The sequence below is a fragment of the Aythya marila genome (assembly GCF_965140915.1).
Source record: "Aythya marila genome assembly, chromosome: 3".
Classification (NCBI taxonomy): domain Eukaryota; kingdom Metazoa; phylum Chordata; class Aves; order Anseriformes; family Anatidae; genus Aythya; species Aythya marila.
In genome coordinates, this window is record NC_139044.1 from 79,609,520 (window position 1) to 79,632,116 (window position 22,597).

The 22,597-nt window shown below is 39.4% G+C and overlaps 1 protein-coding gene across 1 annotated transcript in view; it reads right to left on the minus strand.

Moving 5' to 3' along the window:
* The window catches only part of THEMIS (thymocyte selection associated), a 90,875-nt gene that overhangs the window by 11,636 nt on the left and 56,642 nt on the right, over positions 1 to 22,597 (minus strand). Inside the window, exon 5 of the mRNA XM_082757330.1 lies at positions 2,188 to 2,341. Within this exon, the coding sequence (XP_082613456.1) occupies positions 2,188 to 2,341 (154 nt within the window). The remainder of the gene's footprint in view (positions 1 to 2,187; positions 2,342 to 22,597) is intronic.

Below are 22,597 nucleotides of genomic sequence, written 5' to 3' on the forward strand. Positions count from 1 at the left end.
ATCTAATCCAATCTCCTGTATAATTTTGCAGTTATCTTTGAATTAAGCCCAGTAATTAGGGCTATACTAACACACAGCTTTCAGAAAAACCTTTAGCTTTGATCTGGGTATGTTAGTGTACAATCCATCACAATTCTTTGGTCTAGGTTATTAAATCTGCCTATCTCCAACATTTAACTCACACTATACTCAAATTTAGGTAGTTTGAAAAGGGAGGTACTCTAAGGCAGTTAAACAAGAGTTGTTTGGAAATGGGCTGGGAAGCCTCCTTGCTGAGGATGAGGAGAGCAACTGGACCTCATTAACCATGCACATCTTAAAGTCAATATGCAAGCCTCAAAGAAAAATGTATCTCTAAATATTTTGAATTGAGATCTCAGATGGTATCTGGTCTGGGGCCATCTCCCTCCTGACTTAGATCTGCTCACTGTACAGAAAGACAAAGCAGTTGGGCAGCAGCCGAAGTGATCACAACACCTGACAGTTTTATGGCAATATACAGAAACACAAGCTAGTCCCAACATAAAGAATGGAAGGAAATGGCCACCTCCAAATGCTGTTGTTGGACAAAAGCCTTAGCAATGGTAACTCCAAACTTCTTTTCTCAGCCAGGGTATCTCAGTTTAGAAACAACTGCATAGTTCCCGTAAGAGGCACAGGAAACAACAGCATGACACTGCTCCTCGCTACAGGAACTGAGCTGCTGAGTTCAGAAAAATCTCTGAAAAATCTTGACTATAAAGGCATTATGTGACTTCAGCCTTTGTGGCTTTTCCAGTCTGTTAGGAGTCTAAACCCACCAAGGTAAAGCACCTTCATGAGCACTGAGACCCACATTATGATGTCCTCATCATAATCTTTAAGTCTGGCTTACTTCAGTAAGGATGCCTTTGTCATGTTTTCTTCAGATGTGTCCCTCCCCACTTCTTGTGTCTGACTCACCCCACAAGACCAACCCATGCAAGTGATCCAACTGATCCCTGCATGGACAGAAGTGATGTGCAGGTAGTTTCATTGACATCAGAGAGTACATCATTAACCCATCCTGGTAATAACCTTGTTCTAGAGCTTAAACAGAGCATGTCATTCTCTTCAACTGCCAATGTGAAAACTTCACTATTTACCACTATAAAATCTAATCAGATCATTAAACAGTAACAAAATGGATCTTACAGGGAGATTCTTCAAAGCCACAGAATAACAAATATGTGACTGTCTTTCAAAACAGCCAGATACCTAAATACCTTCAGAAAAACGGTCCCCAAATAATCAGCTTCCACAGCAGTACAAATCAGTGAATATTCAACGTGTTACAGTAATCTTTCAATATAAAAGTTATGTTGCATTTGCGTAGGTTTAGATAGGATGACCTTTTTAGGAGTCTCACACACTGAATGAGAAGACAATAAAGAGAAATTTTGTGGGAATTATTCTTACAATGATATCAATTATCATTTAACAAATACTGTGGGAATGAGTATTTGTGTCTTAATCTTCCAAATGTTCCACTGTTGTAATTAATGTGAGGTGTTCATATTTCAGTTATAACCCATGACTGACAGACCAGTGAAATCAACTGATTTTTTTGTATTAACTTCAAACTATTTTGTACTTGTCCTCATATCATCTAGCTTCTCAACTTCAATATGTTCTGAAAAAAGGAAAAAGTTGAAAGATAAGTAGAAAACCTAACCAGTTATTAAATAGTCTTGGGAAATCCAAGCAAATGGCAAATTTTAAAGCAATTAATGGTCGAGTAATTTTCTCAACATTATTTTTTCTTCAAAATACAAAAGTATGAGTTGAAGACATCTTCATATACTTAGTGTAAACTGCTTCCTCATCCTTAATACCCGCTAGAATCAGCATTTTTTGTCATAAATTATATAAAGTTTCCCAAAGGAAAAGGAAAGTGCATCTTTCCACGCAAGTCTGTTCCTATAAACTACTGAATATTCATGTTACAGTGTCAAACAGAGTTTAACACTATGCTGCTGTTGAAAGCTTGGATAAATTTGCCTTATAGCATTTATGGAGGAAGAACAGAAATGTTTGCTTTTTATTGGTTTTGACAAATCCACAGATTCCAAGTGAAATCACACAAAATAATTCTGCGTGCAAATTATTTATTGGGGTTAGGGTTAAGATTTGTTGTATTAATAACTTAAACCATAAATCTTAACTGACCTTTAATCACAGCGGCTTCTACTAATGTAGGTTTCCCAGTCATGTCCTTCACATTGTCATGATGCACCAAATCATTTTGACAACTAACTTGTAATTCTGAAACATCAGCAGCTTGATTTGCACATGATTTCTTGGTGGTGTCTACACAGAAATTCTGAAATTACATAGAAGAACACATTGACTTCACATGTAAATTGTTGCTCCAAACTGGATACTTTCAGAGATGTGACTCATAAAAGCAACATTCTTTGGGCTGCTTTTGTGAAATTTAACCACAAATTGTCAAAGCAATTCATTAATAACATTTCCCATATAGCTTGTCTTTACGACAAATACTTCACAAAATATCATGATTAGAAGACACTCTTGGTGAAGAAATTACCTTTAGAACGTATCTCAAGACTGCCTTTTCTTTATTTGTGTGTATGGACTCATGTAAACACAGGGAGGTATATTTACTTATGCCTTTTGGTTGACACAGGTTTCTTTCTGATTAACTACTTTTATTGTATTGATCTTTCATTTGATGGGTTCTGATATATATTGCATCACAGGTTCATATGAACTCTGACATTTCAATTACATTTATACAGTGGCATTCATAGCATGGTGAGTATAGTTAGATGATAGAAATAGATGATTAAGACATAATTAACTGTAGTATTATAACATTGTGGAAAGTAAGTTATGTGGCAGTAATACTTTACTCCTTGAATTTCATGCCTGATACGTATATTTTCATAATTCTGTTTTTTTAATTGTGAGTTATTAGTTATAAATTCTTTCAGTCTGGAAAAAAAAAAATACCTGTGCAAATAAGTGTCAATTAAAAGTGTCAAAAAGTGTATCTTCATTGAAGCTATACAGTAGCTGCAGCATTCTTACAGTCCAATTATAATCATTATACTAGAAAGTCTGCATTTGTTTTAAATAATAAGCATAGATTTTTCATTCAAAAACATATGTAGATTTTCCTCAGCAATGATAAAATCATTTCTATTCAGAGACAGAAGGTTGCATTGGTAAAACTGACAGTAGTGACCCAGCAATAGTGTCTGATCTTTTCAGAATCAACCCACAGTTTGTGAAAGCACAACATGAACTCAGTTTTTATGACAATCTGCTCCTTCTGAAAAGATATGAGCTAGCAACAGGAAAGTCTCTGGTAATTGAAATAGAAAATTTGAGATAGCATATTAAGTGGAAGAGCTCAGGATGAAATCTGAAAAATGTATGGACAATTTTCTTCGGTAAGTGAGTCATGACATGACATAATTGGAAGACCATCATTTTTCAGTTAGAAGAACCCAAGGTAGTTATCTCCATTTTCTGAAATAAATACTGAAACCTCAATCTGCAGGGGCTGACTGAGTTACAGTATTCAATGGAAGTTTGTGCAGCACAGGCTGTACAATGCTGGCTAGCGCTCTTTGTGATTGCAGAAGAACCTCTGATACCAAGCAAAGCTTAAAGTAGTGATGTAATTCATGGAAACATCAGGGATTTGAACAAAAAGAAACACAGCTGAGGAATATTTTGCAAAGAGGACAGAAATGTCAGAAGAAGTTCTTAAAAGAAAAATAACCCAATGGAAAAAATGCTGTTCAAACTAGGATGATACTCCAGCGTATTGTAGAACAGCTTCACTGGAGTTACAGGACCTTTGTCTTTCTTCCACCAGCAAAGTGTGGCCTTTGTTTTATTTCTGGTTCTTTTCCTGACCATCTGCACCTAAACACACGTATGTGTTGCCAGCCTACCCTGGCAATATGAATACATTTTACAAGTACTTAATGAGAAACGTCCACCTTTTGCTTGAGGAAAATACATGCTTAAATAACAATTTTTCAAATGCGTCACTGAATTTGTACTGTCCTCTGTATCATTCATATCTGTTTGTCACAAATGAAAGGTCTTGGAAGAGGCAGGGAGATATTTTTATTCATTGGCAGATTGTTCCTGTGTTCAAGTTATTGAGGATACTGGCCACACAGAATGCTTTCACTCAAAAGACAGTTTTCAGGTAATTGGGGAACCTTAATTTTAGCACTAGAAATAAAAAAAATAGTGCTTTCAACACGATTTCTCTCTTTTTTTTTTTTCTTTTTTTTTTTTTTTTTTTCCCAGTCGACTCCCTATTTATTATATTAATCCTAGCAATCAATATCAGGAATGAGTGTGTTCAGATTATTTGTTTTGTGTTACCTTAACTAACTTAAAAACAAGCCATGCTATCAAAATGGAAAGATTCCCTCATTAGGAAGAATGTAACTGAAGGTTGTGCTAATCTTATCAGTCATCAGCAAAACCACACACTGTGATACAATGGTTACCTGGGGCACACTGCAAATAAATTTAAATATGCAGAACTCAAACATTTAAGAACAAACAGGATAACAGAAACTGGACTGTCACTTCATTATATGCTGAAATCTGATATCCCTTCAACATTCTTAATGGAGCTATAGATAACAGTTATACCAGAGACAAATAGAGATAAGATGTTTTTTAAAACTACGCGCGCACACACACACACACAAACAAATTAAAAAAAAAAAAAAAAAAAGGCAGAGCAAAGTCTTACAGTCATCTTCCAAATAAATACTAGGCAGGCTTAACAGTACAGGGTTTTCATCTACTTGGAGTCATTGCTCTGCTGATTTAAAGAAATCAGGACACCAGCCTTGGTTTTCAGTACTGTTACTGCCAGAAGAAACACTGAATCAGTTAAAAACTTTATTTTTTCAGTCACTTCTTTTAACAGGCTACACAAGAGGATATCCCAAATCTCAACAACTACTAGTGTGTGAACTAAAAACAAGTTACCTCAATAGCTAAGCATTGCCCATTACATCTCTAGGTTCACTCACTGTCCAAGAACACTGTCTCAGAAGACGGAGTCATAAAGGTAAGGTAGCGTAAGACTGCACAGTCCTTCTCAGGAAATAAGAGGTGTTAATTCAAACAGGATACAACAAAGTGTGAGGCTCATGTGAGAACTAAAGATCTGGGGATGAATCATCCTAGTAAGAACAGAAGTTGCAGCATTCTGCAGAAGCTGTAAATGAGTCCAGAGTTTAACCAAGACACATAAACTGAAAACACTGAAGTAGCAAACTGAGTTTCAGAGCAAACAGTTTGAATGAATTTCCCTTGATTACCTGAAGAGCTTAACACACTACTGCTTGTGTGCATGTGCATGAGCTCATATTATATGTTTCCCTCCCCTTGCCTGCTCCAAAAGCAGTGACATCTGACATCATTCTTGTTCTTATGAACAGCATCAAAGAAATAGCAATGTTTTGCCCATCTACAGCACCTGACCAAAAAAAAAAAAAAAAAAAAAAAGCTTTCAAAAATGTCAATTTCCCCTGAAATTTAAGCATATGTTAGCATCTCCTTCTCACAGTTACAAGGTATATTCTCTGTCTTCAGAAAATCAGGCTATAAATAGTTGCCTCCCTGCAAATATTTCTTTCATTACTATGTGTAATTGTTTTTGAACTCATTTACGTTTCTGATATCAACATCATGTGGCAATGAGTTTGAAAGTTTACTTCTGCATTTCTGCATTTTGTAAATTGTCCTTTTTAAAAAACAGTCCTACCAAATAATTTCATGCAGCCATTGTATTCACTCTCTGTTTACCTTCTCACCGCATTCAGGTTTTTACAGACATATTTAACCTCTCTCCAGAGTCCACTCTTGCTCAGGCTGAGGAGCTCTAGTCTATAGCATTTTTCCTCTTAAAGGAGCCAAATTGTAATCCATGATGCAATGGATCCTGAAATTTCTGCTTCTTTTCCAGATAGCAGCCTGAAAAACTACTGAAGGCAGTTCAGTATACTGCATATACTGCTGGCAGCACTATTTGGTCACAACTGCTCAGTAAGTCAAGGAAAAATACTCTGGAGGAGAGATCCAGGAAAGCTACTATAACCACTGAGGCAGAATAGAAGAAAGTGAAGCTCTTAAAGTACACAAGGTGAAAAAGCTGTTAAATCTCTTTATAAGGAAAGGAAATCATACATGTGTTCATAATACACATTATTGTTTTGGTTGCTTTTTTTTTTTAAGGGAAAAAAAAAAAAAAAAAAAGCCTCAACAGTATCTAGAACATTCAGAGTAAAGAAGGAGAAGCAACATTTGTTTAAAGTATAGAAAAATGTGGGAGTAAATATGAAACCAACAGCTGTCATAGTCTCTGAAAATGCTGTGAGAGATGTAGTGGCATAAACCAGTCTGACAAAACTATGCCTTTCCAGACAGAAAGTCAAGCTGTTATATGATTACAAATGACTCTAGTGAAGAGGAGTACTCATTTGTCGGAGCAATCAGTGCTGGACATGGCACTACACCTTTGGAGTACATTTATTGTGAGTCACCCATGCTAGCAGATACAGATCATAAACCTTTTACTGCAATCTTTAAAGACAGTTTGGAGTGGCACTCTTGCTGCCTTTAGAAACTCAAGCCAAAGCTCTAGACATATATCTTTGCTTTGGCATATCCTCCACTGTTATATTTACTTGTAAAATGCTTAATTGCTGCACGTACCTTTCCAACAGAAAAAACAAAACAAAGCAAAAAACCTGCATATATAGAAAGAAAGTGTGATAAATGGTTTTGCAGTCAAAATACATTGCACTCTTTCCAGACAAAAAAGACAATTTATCAGAACAACCTACAAACAAACGTTCTACAAGAGAGTCAGACAGCAGAATATTCATGGGGAAGCCCAAACCTTGGCAAACAATACTTTAGTTTTTAATATTTTGGAGAGTATTTTAAAGAAATTATGAGAGGGAGGCACAAAGAGACACATCAGTACAAGTATAACAGGGTAGTCGTAGTTGCTGATATAGAGAAAACTTGCTGCTATATAGAGAAAACTTCATGAGTTTCAGAGCAACCTACAGAATGAAAACCTACCTACAGCAATAGAGATAATCAATAGAGATAAACTTTTTTTATATCTGCATGATTTTCGGTAGAAACAATTAAGAACTGCAGTGAATCAGAGAAGAATCCCAGGTTTTGATTCCCATACTGTACTGATACAGAACCAGGATAAATGCTATCATAATCAGAGCCATAGACAATCCTGAGGCAGAGACCAAAATTCTCTCTCAATTTACAAGACCATAAACTGGAGTAACTACATTTCTTTAAAATTTTTCAGTCCAGATTTTCATATTAGTCAAATATTAGTCAAAATAAATAAAATTTCACCAACTATATAAACAGAAGAAGGAATGAGCACTTCCATGTAACAGATGGGAAACACAAAATCAAATAATAGAAATACACAAATGGAAACTGCTGACACCTCTTAAGAAATTTGCATTATTATGTCAGACAGTCAGGACTGATTTATTCCACTTGAAAGGAAATAATTACCTTTAGATTATTACTCATTTGTATCCCAAGGTAGCCTTCTTACATGATCTATTGGTGAGACAACTTATCCTGCAGATCAAAGTAATTTTTGCAAGGGCACAGTGTACCTGTGGTTAAGGGTACTGACAAGGGTCTATGATTTTGTAGTGAAGAATTTTAACAGCCTTCCCCATTGCACTGATTCCAATACATGATATCAAACCTTCATTTTCCACAGTCCAATGGAGTGTGGAAAAGGAGAAGAGCTAGTTAGAAGACGCTTGAGAAAGGCCATGGGCAATAAAGAGGATCCTCATTTAGCCTCATTAACATACAGGACAGGAACACTTTGGAGAATTATTATTTGCCTCCAGAACTCGTAAGGTACTATAAACTACAGATGAACTATTTTTGCCAAAGAAGGGGTCAAGGTTATATCATTTCAAAGGCAGGAACAAAATTACATTAGTTTGTGAGCTCTTTTCTGCCTAAAAGGCACATGGAACCTCTGGTTAAATTACTGGGTTTTGATCAGGGTTCAGAGCCTTAACTAGTTTCTCCCTCACCAGGTACTTTCTGTATGTGCTTACAATATTGCAATTAATTTGATGTTCATTGTCAATAGTCCAGGTTTTCCCAAGGGTTACAATGAGGATGTTACATAATAAAGCCATGATAGACCATAGGCAGATGCCACTGTAGGCAAATTCTTAGGGTTCAAAATGTGCATTTGAAATGCAGTACTTTCATAGAATCATAGAATCATAGAATATCCTGAGTTGGAAGGGACCCTTAAGGATCATCAAGTCCAACTCTTGACACCGCACAGGTCTACCCAAAAGTTCAGACCATGTGCCTAAGTGCACAGTCCAATCTCTTCTTAAATTCAGACAGGCTCGGTGCAGTGACCACTTCCCTGGGGAGCCTGTTCCAGTGTGCGACCACCCTCTCTGTGAAGAACCCCCTCCTGACGTCCAGCCTAAATTTCCCCTGCCTCAGCTTAACCCCGTTCCCGCAGGTCCTGTCACTAGTGTTAATGGAGAAAAGGTCTCCTGCCTCTCGACACCCCCTTACGAGGAAGTTGTAGACTGTGATGAGGTCTCCCCTCAGCCTCCTCTTCTCCAGGCTGAACAGGCCCAGTGACCTCAGCCGTTCCTCGTACGTCTTCCCCTCAAGGCCTTTCACCATCTTCGTAGCCCTCCTCTGGACACTTTCCAACAGTTTCATGTCCTTTTTATACTGTGGTGCCCAGAACTGCACACAGTACTCGAGGTGAGGCCGCACCAGCGCAGAGCAGAGCGGGACAATCACCTCCCTTGACCTACTAGCGATGCCGTGCTTGATGCACCCCAGGACACGATTGGCCCTCCTGGCTGCCAGGGCACACTGCTGGCTCATATTCAACTTGCTGTCTACCACGACCCCCAGATCCCTCTCTTCTAGGCTGCTCTCCAGCGTCTCATCGCCCAGTCTGTACATGCAGCCAGGGTTTCCCCGTCCCAGGTGCAGGACCTGGCACTTGCTCTTATTGAACTTCATGCGGTTGGTGATCGCCCAGCTCTCCAACCTGTCCAGATCCCTCTGCAAGGCCTTTACGCCCTCATTTGAGTCCACAACTCCTCCAAGTTTGGTGTCATCAGCAAACTTGCTCAAAATACCCTCTATTCCTACATCCAGATCGTTTATAAAAATATTGAAAAGTACCGGCCCTAAAATGGAGCCTTGAGGGACCCCACTGGTGACCGCCCGCCAGCCTGACGCAGCTCCATTTACCATAACCCTTTGGGCCCTGCCCGTTAGCCAATTGCTCACCCATTGTATGATGTTTTTATTTAGCTGTATGGTGGACATTTTGTCCAGTAGGATCCTATGGGAAACCGTGTCAAAAGCCTTGCTGAAGTCCAAAAAAATCACATCAGCTGGTTTCCCTTGGTCCACCATACGGGTGATCTTATCATAAAAGGAAATCAGGTTAGTTAGGCAGGACCTACCCTTCACAAACCCATGCTGGCTGGGACCAATGACTGCTTTGTCCCCCAGGTGCACCTCAATAAGTCCAAGAACCAACTTCTCCATGATTTTACCAGGCACTGACGTGAGACTGACAGGCCTGTAATTGCTAGGGTCTTCTTTCTGACCCTTCTTGAAAATTGGCACAACATTTGCCAGCTTCCAGTCTACCGGGACCTCTCCAAATTCCCAGGATCGTTGAAAAATAATTGATAGAGGTTCCGCGATGACATCCGCCAGCTCTTTCAGCACCCGGGGATGAATCCCATCCGGACCCATGGACTTGTAGGGATCCAGGTGGAGTAGCAAATCCCGCACATGTTCAGGGTCAGTTGGGAGTTTGTCATCCCCACCGTCCCGGTCCTCCAGCTCAGGGCACCCTGGGTCCCGAAGCCCATCATCGGCATTGAAGACAGAGGCAAAGAAGGCGTTAAGCGTCTCTGCTTTGCCTACGTCATCGTCTGTGAGGAGACCTTCCCTATCAAGGAGCGGCCCTATGTATTCTTTAGTTCTCCTTTTTCCATTTACATATCTAAAAAAACCCTTTTTATTTTCTCTCACAGACACAGCCAGCTTCAACTCTAGCTGTGCTTTGGCCACTCGAACTTTCTCCCTACAAACACAAACAGCATCCCTGTATTCTTTCCATGACGCCTGGCCCTCCTTCCAGTAGCGAAACACTCTCTGTTTCCGCCTAATCTCCATTAGAACATTCCTGGTTAGCCACGCCGGCCTCCTGCCCCGCCTGCCTGACTTGCGATATTTTGGAATTGCCTTATCTTGTGCTTCTAGGAGGCATCGCTTAAAGAGTGACCAGCACTGGTGGACATCGAGGCCTTCAAGAGCAGTTTCACAGGGGACCTTACTGACTAGTTCCCTGAGCAGCCTGAAGTCCGCTTTCCCCATATCTAGGGAGGAGGTTTTGGTGGCACTTTTCCTTCTGTCACCATAAATTTTGAACTCAACCACTTCATGGTCGCTATGACCGAGGCGGCCACCAATCACCACATCTCCCACCAGACCCTCTCTGTTTTCTAGCAACAGGTCTAGGAGGGCACCTTTCCTAGTTGGCTCCGTTAGCACCTTTCCTGAAAATAGGGAAAGAATTAGTTTATCCTTGCTCAAAGCATGAATAAGAATGTCTGGATTTCAAAAACAAAACAGAGCAGAAAGTCATGTTTTAGCTATATCCGTTTCTAAATAAATAAAACCAACATATCAGACTGAATGGTCTTCAAGAAATCAATGGTACGTAGAACATGCTGAGCTTGCATGACTATTGCGATGGCATACTAACAAAGAATAAACAGTGAAGGAAAAGACATTTCTGTAAGACGAGAACAAACTCTTCTCTTCTGGTAGGCAAGGAGGATGCTTGCGGTGGACGGGAGCCTCGGCAGCCGCTAGATGGCTGTATTCCCTGCCTTATGCCAGCCTGAGGACGTCAAACTTTGCAAGGGTTTACATTTCATCGGTAAAACAATAGGTAAAAACTTAGCACACCCTCTCTCGCCTGAGAAAGATTTCTCCTTCTGGTCCACCCGCTTCCCCCCATCTGAAACCAAAAGCAAAATAAATCTCGCAGTTGTATCTGGGGCTGGGCAGAAAGAAAATATTCATCTAATTTGATAATGTATTGTGTAGTGTTATGCATTGAAATGCTAAAACCTGATGACTAAACAGACTGAGGTTTGATCATTTAGGGGGAGCAGAAAATGGGGAAAAATAAGTGTTCCAGACAACAGGATAACTTTTAAATTAGGGCTGTTGTATGTGCACGGCACAAGCTTTACAAGGAAATCTCATGATGGCTTTGAGAAAGTAATTAAATACTGCTACTCTTCATGGATAGTTCCCACACTTCAGGTAGAAAATTGAGCTAAAATAAATTGTATTATGTTATCAATAAAAAACTTGCAAGTGTGTACCTCTATTACATTCTACTATAATTCTTTGCTTGCTCCAGAATTTCAGAACCCCAAGATTTCTGTTCTTAATCTAATGACTTTCATGCACACATTCAATGTTCTCAATACTTATTTAACCATTTATTGCTGATTAAGATCTTTTTCTTTTCCAGAGTCTGTCCAAGACTGGCACAGAGTATATCTTAAGAGATTTTGAAATGAAGCTTTGCTACCAAAGGGTCCTTTATGCCTGTGGGCAACTAGAACTGTCAGTCTCATTCCCAGGCATTTTTCTGCTGTTTCATGGTTCCATGTGTATATAATAATAATAATAATAATAATAATAATAATAATAATAATAATAATACAGGGCATCCTTGACTGGCCTGAGTTGAAACAGTCTTATTTAGTCAGCACAAAATCACCAGGCTTACGTTGTCAGATATTAGTAATACAAATCATAAAGGGTATTTTAAGATCTTTTTTTTAGCAATAGTTTAAACGCAAAATACAGAACTCTCTTCATTATCCCCTTCTCATGAAATACATAAAGGGGTAAGTTGTTCCCCAGAGCCTCACTGCAGAGAACAGACTTTTCTCATCTTTATGTAATGTATATGATGTCTGCATTACATTTGTTTTTGCAGATACACCTGCTCATCAAGGCCTGCCTTTTTTTTTTTTTTCCGAGCAATTAGTCTTTAGCATCATTAGCAATCAAGTATTATTTTCCACATTTTATATGCTGGCAAAGTGAAACATGCTCTTGTCCACAAAAGCCTCAAAAACTGAGTTGGAACCAGTGATGTCCACCCAGCTGCCTCCTTTCCACCCATCCCACCTCCTTGCCATGCTTTTGGTGCAGGTGGCACTGCCTGCCCACCTTGCCTGTTCATCTTAGCCACAATAGTGAGTGCTCAGATACAGAAAAGAGGCCTCGGTTGTCTGAGGTTGGACAAAGAAATGCAGTTAGCAGCCACCTGTGAAAATTCCGGTTTCCATGACACTCACTGCATGAGAAGGCATCTGTGAGCTGAAGCAAGAACAGGACCCTGTTTTTGTTCAGGTGCCTTAGCTCCAAGGCAGGCTCTGCTCTTCCCCTGGCCAACTCATCCACTGAGCAGTAAACTTCTTGGGAGGAAAAAAAAAAGTCTTCTGAAGGTATAAATTATTAAGGTGTAAATTATTATGCTACTGTATCACAAATACATCTCACCTCAGCAAATGGAAGTGCTTGTTTGTTCAAAGACTATGAAATGTTGTATGTTGTGAAATCACCACTTAAGCAGAAGATGCGAATTCTTCTCATTTATCTTAATGGGACATTAACTGGAAATTTAATTACAAGGGAGAGCTAATTATCTGCAGGTTTGCCAAACTGCAGATGGAATCTACTCAACAGAACGAAATCTGAATGCTGAAGTCAACGCGAACAGAAGTTCAATTTAATGTGGGAAAATTTGAACTGAAACCAAATGAGAAGAAGAAAAAAAAATCCTGTAACTCCTCTCAGAGAATCTCAAATGAGACACCCCTCACTGCACCATTCTCCTGGCTGCCTCTCCCTCAATCCTCTGATCTTCTTTGCCCCCCAAAAAAATAAAAAAATAAAAATAAAATAGTAATAATAATAACCACACTAGTCCAGGTCAAAATACATCTCAGTATCTTTTCTTCACCATTGTCATAAACAGACACAACGGAAGAGCAAGGACAGAGCCAGACTATCTGTTCCCTCCAAACGCACTCTCGGCCTCTAACTATATTCAGCTCAGGGAATTTCCTGAGTTTGATGTGGTTTGTCTATTAGTAACCCTCAAACGGTCTCTCTTCTAAGTTTTTGTCTAGTCTCCCCTTGAACTCCTGATCCACTTCCAGCCTTGTTGTGGCTCCCCTTGGTCTGAATGCATCCTGCCCCATTTCCTCTAATTGTGGCCCTGCCGAGACAGTTGGGGAGAGGGAGCAAGAGTTTTAAAATAAATTGTTTTCAAGTTCTTGCTGCTGTGCTGCCCTCCCTAGCATTAGTCTGCAGGTCCAGCTGCAGAGCTCACACTGTGCTTCCTCTTACTGAATGACAGAAAATGCTGTGTGTGGCAGACAGCAGCCTCAGTGAAGCAGCAGGGCATTGCACTGGTAGGAATTAAATACTTCAGAGCAGATTCTGATCTCAGAGTCTGTGTGTAAATCTGGAGTCACTCCGTGCAGCTCAGAAGCATTATCCTGGATTTACTTACTCATATGTGAGTTCAGAATCAGGCTTCTTGTTTTTCAAAATCATCTGGTTTCCAGGCCACAGTGGGGAATATAACAGCAGGAGTGCAGGAGAAATGGGTTATTTTATTAGTAAAATGCATTCCTATTCTAACAGGTATTTCTGTAACATTCAAATCCCTTCAAGAATTTACCCTCTCACATACTTACATACATATAAATGTACATAGATATATAACTACATAAATGTTTCAGCTTGTCCACTAGAAGCTAAAATGTTTTGACAGAAAGAAACTATTCTGCCCCATTTTTACTTCCTCATTTACTCTTTGTCATCTGATGTAATTTCAGAGCTCCAAAATGGAATTCACTCACAGCTGTGTTAAACTGCACACTAGTGGTTACCAAATTTGGATAAGTCACTGGGGTTTTGGTTTATTGTTAATATTGAAAAACATACTAAGGATTCCTTCTCATGAGAAAGGAAAGTTTGAATCCTGACATTTCTAATTGTGAGTATTTATAAAATATATTAAAAGGAGACATTTCAGACTCCTGGAAAAAGTGAGCTGTTACCAGTTTGGATTTTGAATTTCCTCATTTCACTCTGGGGAATGAATGTAAGGGGAGAGTAAACCTTCAAGAGTATGTTGTCTCTGGCATCAAAATAAAACTTTGAGTAACACAAAATGCCCATTTCTGCTTCACACATCCCTCCACAGACCATCCTCCTTCCTGGGCACTGGAGCTGGCTGGTCCAAGAGCTCTTCTCAGCTTATCTCCATGGGAAAGAGCAGGCCTTGGTCACCAGCTGGCTTCAGAGCCAGGCTGTGGGTTCAAACAATGAGCTGCCTCAGTACCAAGCTGTGAGATAAGAATTACATATTCTCTTGTGCTCATAACAGTTTTCAAGTGTTTTTGTTACATCTGTTCCGTTTCTGTGTTCTCTCCAGAGGGATGGGGTTATAGGACAGACCTGGTACTCCAGTGATCTTCAGAGCTACACCTCTGAGGCCTTTTAAGCCCATGAAAAAGCCAGAGGTCAGCAGAGAGGATCTGGACAAACACCAGCCTGTTATTTCTTGCATCGATGTTAAATATTGGCTTGCAGAAAAATAACTGGAAAGCTGTCCTAGTAAGGGTCATGGAAAAAAGTGACGGCAGTACTTTGCTTGTACACTAAGAGGTCTAATGGCAGAAAATGTGTCATATTCAGTCACTGTATGACATATCATGGAAAGCCTGTAACACATGTTCATGTTCATATGTAACAGGTTAGTTCATAACTGTTCATAATACATAGATGGACTTGCCATATCACTGACTTCCACCACATCACAACTGTGTTTTACTTCCCTTTTCTTCTTCATGGTTATGTGGCAATTACGCATTTTCTTCCCTTGTGATTGTAACTGTGTCCTTGACAGTCTCTTTTGATGCTCCTAAAGGAACCACTCTGGAGATAGTAGTTACTCATTTTCAATGTATTCTGTTTATTTAGGATACTATTAAAAAGATGGAAATAAAAATGTACCCTGTGCCTGTATTGCAGAGCTACGGCTTAAGTTACAGCTACAGATCAGGTGAACTAAAATTTTCCAAGTATTGCCTCTTAAAATTAAACTGTCTTTCACACTGAAACTGGAACTAAATCAGGTGAGAAAGGATTAAACACAGTTTAAATCTAGAACTTTTCCACAGCTGCAAAACACATAAAACAATGGAGAAACTCTATATGGGAGAGTAGAAAGTTAGTTAAATAAGATAAGAGCTCTTTTTGTTGTTGTTTTTGTTTTTTAGTTTGTTTTTCAACAAAACTCCTCAAAGTTATTTCACTTTGTGAAATAAATGGTATGTTATTTTAGCGAATGCTCTTGTGGAAACCAAATGTACATATTACCCTTTATTTGGACTTGAATGTTTAAGGGAGCAGAAGAGTGACTTCTGAACTGTTCATCTTCTCCTCCTCCTCCCTCTTTCCCATTGTGAATGCTACATATTTGTATTGTATGATGAGTAAACACTACGCCTATCAAGGAAACAGTGTAGAGTCTGGTTAGACATGCCACATGCCCTCCCCCAGTAGTGGCACAGAGAACAAACTCTCCAAGATTTTGAGATGTAGCCAGTTTTCAGTCTGCATCACTTGATCTTTCAAGACTGTCTGACTCAAAACAGTATGTACAGTGGTGGGATGAAAGTGTACCCCATACCATTCAGATGATACAGGTCATCTCCCACACACAACCAAGGATTTTAGACAGACTTGAAGATAAAAGCAATTCATCTTCATTGCTCTGATTTTATGGATGTATCATACAAGACAGGCAAGTATTTACAGTTGAGACAAAAGGCCTGGGTGAATCACGTCCAGGTGAATGTAAAGTCTGTATTTGATGATCTTGGAAATGTCCTCACACAGCCCTTGGGGAAAGTCAATCTTAAAGCTTACAGGAAGGACCGAAAGATCTTTCTTTCATTCTCAGTCCCTGGGGAAATCTATTGCTTACATTCTCAGTTCATGCCATTATCAGGATCCACCTTGTCTCCTCGTGAGCTCTCCCAACACTGATCACAAAGCTGACAAAACTGTGTTCAAATCAAACAGATTTCAGCCAACTCATTGCCACAGACTGTTTTCCATGTGTAGTCATGCTCCCAGACATCTGTCTTGAGCAGCTGTCTTCTTTATAGTCTACCTACAAAAGGCATTGTTCTTACCACAGCTATGGTAGATTGGCAGTCCATTAAGTAAATATGCATTGAAAGCATAGTTAAGGGAACCCTGCTTTTACAGGAGTCCATATCTGGTTTATGGACATAGAAAGGTCTTTGATAAAATCTTGTAAGGTATTTAAATATTTAGGTTATTTTTAGAACTTTAAGACATTTTTTTTTCACAGTCGTACAGCATGTTTGACAAATAGGTCTCCTTTCACTGCTTTTCTCATTCTGATACGGGACAATTCCTTCATTATAGAATGATACTTCAGCTATAATAATGCTTGGGTTAAAAATAGGAGAATCAGGATTTCATTAATCTCACTGAATAGCTTTTTCTCACATTTGTTCATTGAGTGCACTAGCTCAAAAGGAGAGCATGAAACTTCAGCCATGTAAAGTGTGCATTTGTCTTAAAAACTAATTATACCCCAATAATGCCTGAGTTGTTAGTTCCGCCATTCTGCAGATGACACTAGTGATTACACAGCCTTGAAAGTGGATGTTGTTTCTCCCAAGTTCACGTTCATTTGTATTCAGTATATGTCCAACTTCTTGAAATATTGAATTTTGCATATAGCCTCGATGTGCTAAATCAGGCCTTCTAAAAGGCTTTCTCAACATCTTTCTGGAAGATCCCATGTGCAGAAAACATTCTAAATGATAAGTATCTGCATATCCTGACCAAAATAATGAAGTAAATAATTATTAATTTAACAAAACCCAAGAAGACATTCACACTGTTGTGTTTTTTTAATACTTTTGCAGCTGATCAATGTATTAACAGCTGTTGGCATGGACAGTCCTGCTGTGTCCTGTCCTAATGGACACTGCTGTTAAATTTTGAGCTGTCAAGACAACTACACACATCTTCAGAAGTATTTGCCAAAGTGACCACAGACACATACCAGATGGAAGATTCTTTGACCAAATACCTAATTGCTTGGTGGACAATGCTTGGAAATATTTCTTAACAGGAAAGCACTTTTCAGATTGCTCTGAGGTCAAAGTTGTAGATCTCTCATGAGTTTTATCACATAGAACTCTTTTGGTTTCCTCAGTCAATTGAATTACCTTGGGAATGTAGAAAAAGTTTTATTTCTGCAGCATAAAATTTGATTTTGTTCACTCTTTGAACAAGCTTAATTGTTCATTTGCTTTTCAGTTGAGCAACCATCCTATAATGCTGTTTTCTCCTGAGACTTCATGCTCAACATTCAAATGGTCAGCCAGGTCTTTTTTTTTTTTTTTTTTCTGGTGTGAATACTTTTTTTCTTAAGAGATGGAAAATAAGATGACCCCACGCAAGCTCACAGATTTTTTAGAAAGAGATTATGCCATCAATCATGAGTCAGTCTTGAGAAGTAACGTTTGTAGTCCTACTACTTACCCAAGTGAGACAACTTTCGCACACTTATCAACAGCAAGTAGTTTGAACATGCAGAACTGACCTTCCCTACGTGATAAGTGTCACATCAGATTATTAGTAGAGCTTTCATCTGTAACAACTTATGGGCAAGTCCAGATCTGACATATGCACTGATTTTGGCTGGTTTCACTCTCCTGTAGGTAGTGTGATTGCATTCAGCTAGTCAAATGCAGCAAGAAGAGGGAAGCCCTGCACCTGGGGAGGAACAACCCCAGGTAACCAGTATATACTTGGGGCCCCTCACCTGAAAAGCAGTTTTGCAAAAAGAACCTAGAAGTCCTGGTGGACACCAAGGCCCCCTAGTACAAGAGAAACAGGGATATACTAGAAAGAGTCCAGTGTAGGCCCACCAAGACGATGAAGGGACAGGAGCACCTCTTCTATGAGGAGAGTCTGAGAGATGGGACTGTTCAGCCTGGAGAAGAGGAGGCTCAAGGGTCATCTTATCAAAGTCTATAAATAACTGAAGGGAGGGTGCAAAGAGGACAGAGCCACGTTCTTTACATTGGTGCCCATTGCCAGGATGAGGCAACGAGCATAAACTGGAACACAAAAGTTGTGTCTCAATATCAGGAAGCACTTTACTGTGCAGGTGACTAAGCACTGGCACAGGTTGCCCAAAGAAGTTGTGGGGTCTCCTCCTTGGAGATCTTCAACAGCCACTGGGACATGGTCCTGGGCACCCTGCTCTGGGTGTCCATCCCTGCTTGAGCAGGAGGTTGGACCAGATGGCCTCCAGAAGTCTTCTCCGACCTGAACCATCATGTGATTCTGTAATAGTCTGGGAAGGTTCATTGAGGGACATTCTCGTTTTCAGCTTGATCTAATGAGGACAATCTGGGAAAATAAGCAATGCCAGTACCAGCTAAACTATATATAGAACTAGGTATGGAATTGGCAAGAAGCTATGGAACTGGTATTTTCTGAGCTATTAAAACTTTTTCACATTACTTCCACAGCTTCCATTATAAACCCATGTCAGACACTAATGAAGTTTTTGCAGTTTTAAAAAAATCTACCTGCAAAACATTTCTTTCTTAAAAGGAACCATTCATTCACTCTACAAAAGCCAAACAGATTTGTGTAAAATACTCTGGAAAAAAACAGCAACCCTCAAACCCTGCCATCATCCATCATGCCTAGCATTCTCTGGCAGAGGTGCAAATAAATCACATCACTACAAAACTGACCAAGTGGGACATAATATGCATGTATTACATGCCAAACCACTGGTCCTGTATGCGTGGAGCATATGCCAGACCATTGGTCCTGTTCATCATCTGTCTGCCTCTTTTTCCTGTCACATAAACTACACAAAAGGTATTCTACCATAATTCACAGTACAGCACAGAAACTCATTAGCACAACTTTAGTGGCAGCAAAACCATATGACTTCTGAAGACCTTGCCTTTTTCAAAGGAGAAAATTGGAATAGGCAAGCACCTCTATGCATTGAGACCAATGTCACAGCTGGAGGGTGTACACATCCTACATTGGCCAGCTCTGAAATCCATCCAGATCCCAGGGAAGTCCATTGATCTATGTTTACTAATCAAGTTGATTAAACTGTACCAAATATTATTGGTGCTGTGTGAGTCCTCTGCTTACCATCAAGCCTTGTTTACTTTTCTCAAGCTGCTGAGGAGCCTGTAGGCAACATGGTTGGCTACCTGGACCTGGACTGCTCTCCAGGCCCACTGGTTCAGCTCTCAGATGCAGGTCCAGGAGCAAAAAGGACAGCTGTCTGACTGAGCTGGCAGCATTGCCAGCAATGGGACTATGTTTTCTAAGCTGAAATGAGTGCTGATCTCCAGCATCCCTTCATTTTCTCTGTCTAGATTGTAAAATGGTGGAAGGTAGGAGAGAAGGAGGCCTTCTGGCTGTGGTAGAAGGAATTAATTGTGGCTGTCTCAGGAAACTACCCAGCTCAGCCATCTCAGCCATCTGTAATCACTCGCATCAGGAAAGAAAGATTTGCCACAGTCAGACGTGAGAAGCAATATCTCTCTCTAGATCTGCTCTTTGCTGTTTCTTTCACCAAAAATACAGTGTTGTAGATGAGCATAGAATTGAGCAGATGATTGATAGAAAAATGCTCCAGTATTGGAAAGGCTGGTCTGTCCAAGCTCTGCCTGTGGCTGGCTACAGAGAGCAAATGAAGGCTGCTGTAGATCATGCATGCAAAGAGGTATGTGGCAGAGGTGAAGTTGCCTGAGCTGAAAAAAAAATGGCAAACCTGAAACTACTCCCACCAAGTCAAAGGGAGATGAGGTGCTTGCTGATTTTTTCAAAACGGTTGAAGAGTGGCTTGCTGCAAGTTTAATGAAAGCAACACACATTCTCTAAAGTATTTGGCTGGTTTGGGCCATTGTATGCTTCTTGCCCCAGTGAGAAACAAATCAATGCAAGAAAAATTCCTAATCGTCTGAAGTAAATTCTGTTAAAATCAGTGTGCATACTAGTATGAGTAAAGCTATGTACATGTGTAAATGCCTACAGGAGCAGAGCCTTAAAGGCTTCAACCCTGCCAACACTTTCACACCTACTTAAGTTTACTACAGAGAATAATCCTATTTGGCAAAGGGAAATCTCACTGTGGTGTTGTACAAGCCTAGGAGCTGGCAAGATCAGGACCTTGGACTCTATGTTTTCTACAGCAAAGCATATTTTTTGGCACTAAGGAAATCATAGAACATAGTTGAATAATCAGATACACAAAACCTATAAGTCTTAAACTGAAAGTACTCAGGGAAGGAACTATATTCTTCACAGATAAAGTCAGTGTTTAATAAATCGTGGGTGCTACCAAAATTCAAATAATAAATAAAGAAAATAAGTTAGCATCATTTATTTATTTCCTTCTTTGTGGATTAATGAGAAGGTTGACATGAATAAAAGAAGAATGTACAGCTTTTTATCATTAATTCTGTAGTTTAATAGTATTATATTTACTCAGGTGTAGAGACTTCAAAACTACCTGAGTGCATGGTGACATTTGAAAGAATATATAAATAATGCAGATCTCAGGTTAGCCTCACCCTCCAACTCCTTGGATAGCTAATAAACTTGACAGCAGGCAGCACTGCATGTGACAATGGCTCCTGAGAAAAAAAAAAATATATAAAATTCTCCAATCTACTTGAAGCTGGGCTAAAATCTCTCATTCATTTTACATGGATCATCAGAGAGCATCTGTGAGATACCAACAGTTTCTGGATAACACAACAGAGCCTGCCAGCAAAAGCCTTCCCTTCAGCATTACTCATTTCCTAAGACAAGCAGTCTCAAATTCAGCATTCTTGACTAAAATCATGGAAACTAAATATTGAGAATTAAAAAGCCGTGTCATGGGCAACCTGAGGATACTTCCAAAGCCTCCTTCTGAGCCAGAATTTATTGGGTCAGCAACTTATGGCTCCTCCTAGCCCATTTGGCCACTTGTATAACCAGCATGTTAGCAACAGGAAAACATACCCCTCTGTGACAGTAAACAGCTCCCATTTTGAGGCCTCTTTTTACTTTGGCATAGCAAAACCAGACTTCATTGCAAATAAGAAGTAGCCCCAGGGAGGAACAAGAAGCCATGCTTGCAGTGTAGAGCTCTTTGAAGCCCTTGAATTTCATTGCACTCTGGTTTTAGCAAACCTTTACAGAAAGTGGTCTGTGTGGTGCTGTGACCCAATTGCTTCATTGTAAGTTTGGGGGCTGGGTGAAAGAAGAAATTTGGGAAGATAATGGGCAAAAGATTCACACATATATTTGTAAGCTTCATGATGTTTTTGCTGAACTGCCTGATTTCTAGTCCAAAACAGAAACGTTCCTGGAATTTTCCAGTAAAATTTCTAAAAGCTTTAATTTTGATCCATCATATATATATGTGAAATTTAAAAAAATGCATTTCAAAACAGTTTTTTTCAATATTTCTAGTAGTCTACAGGTTTTGCAGATTAATTTAGCAAATGTTAAAAAAATATTTCTCACTGCCTTAGAACTGAATATTAGTAAGTCTGCAGTTATAATAGCTTTTTCAGCAAAAATGGTTTGCAGCATTCATATAATGAAAGATAGAAAGCAGAGGCTATAAAATACTCTTCTGATAAAAGCAATATTACTGATAGAAATTTCTAGGTTTAGATAGTCCTCATCATATTTCTCTTACAAACTTAAGAATGTTCTTTATAACAATTTCATAATGTAACTATCTAAAACTTCTCTATTAAACCCTGGATTCAAGCAGGTATTCATTTTTAGTGATTTTACAGACACAATTGGTACATTGCTCCTGGCAGACTGGCAAGATAGCACACAGGAATTATCTCATTTAACTGTAGATCAATGCCATGACTGCAACTATAAAATTGTAGGCAAATTGTACAGTAACTACAAGGTTATTATCAATCACTTTTAGCTCTGCAGTGGCACAGGAGAGAGGACAGATACCATAATAGGCTCTCTGCTGAGTACATTTCATTAATATACTCTGTTTTCTTCCAGAGTCTTGCACATCTCTAGCTCCTGACGGCTACTTTTGTCTTGCTAGTGATAAAAGTAAGGAAATCAAACCAGGTTCAGAGCTGTACAGTAAATACATCAGGATCAGTGATGTTTTTCTTCTTATAGATGAACGACTTTATTTACTTCTATGGTATTTATTAGAAATGCATCACATATGCATTTAATAGAATTAACCAGTATATTTCTGCTTTCACTTAGTAATTATTAGGTCTCTGCTTTAAGCAGAAGACAAAACCAA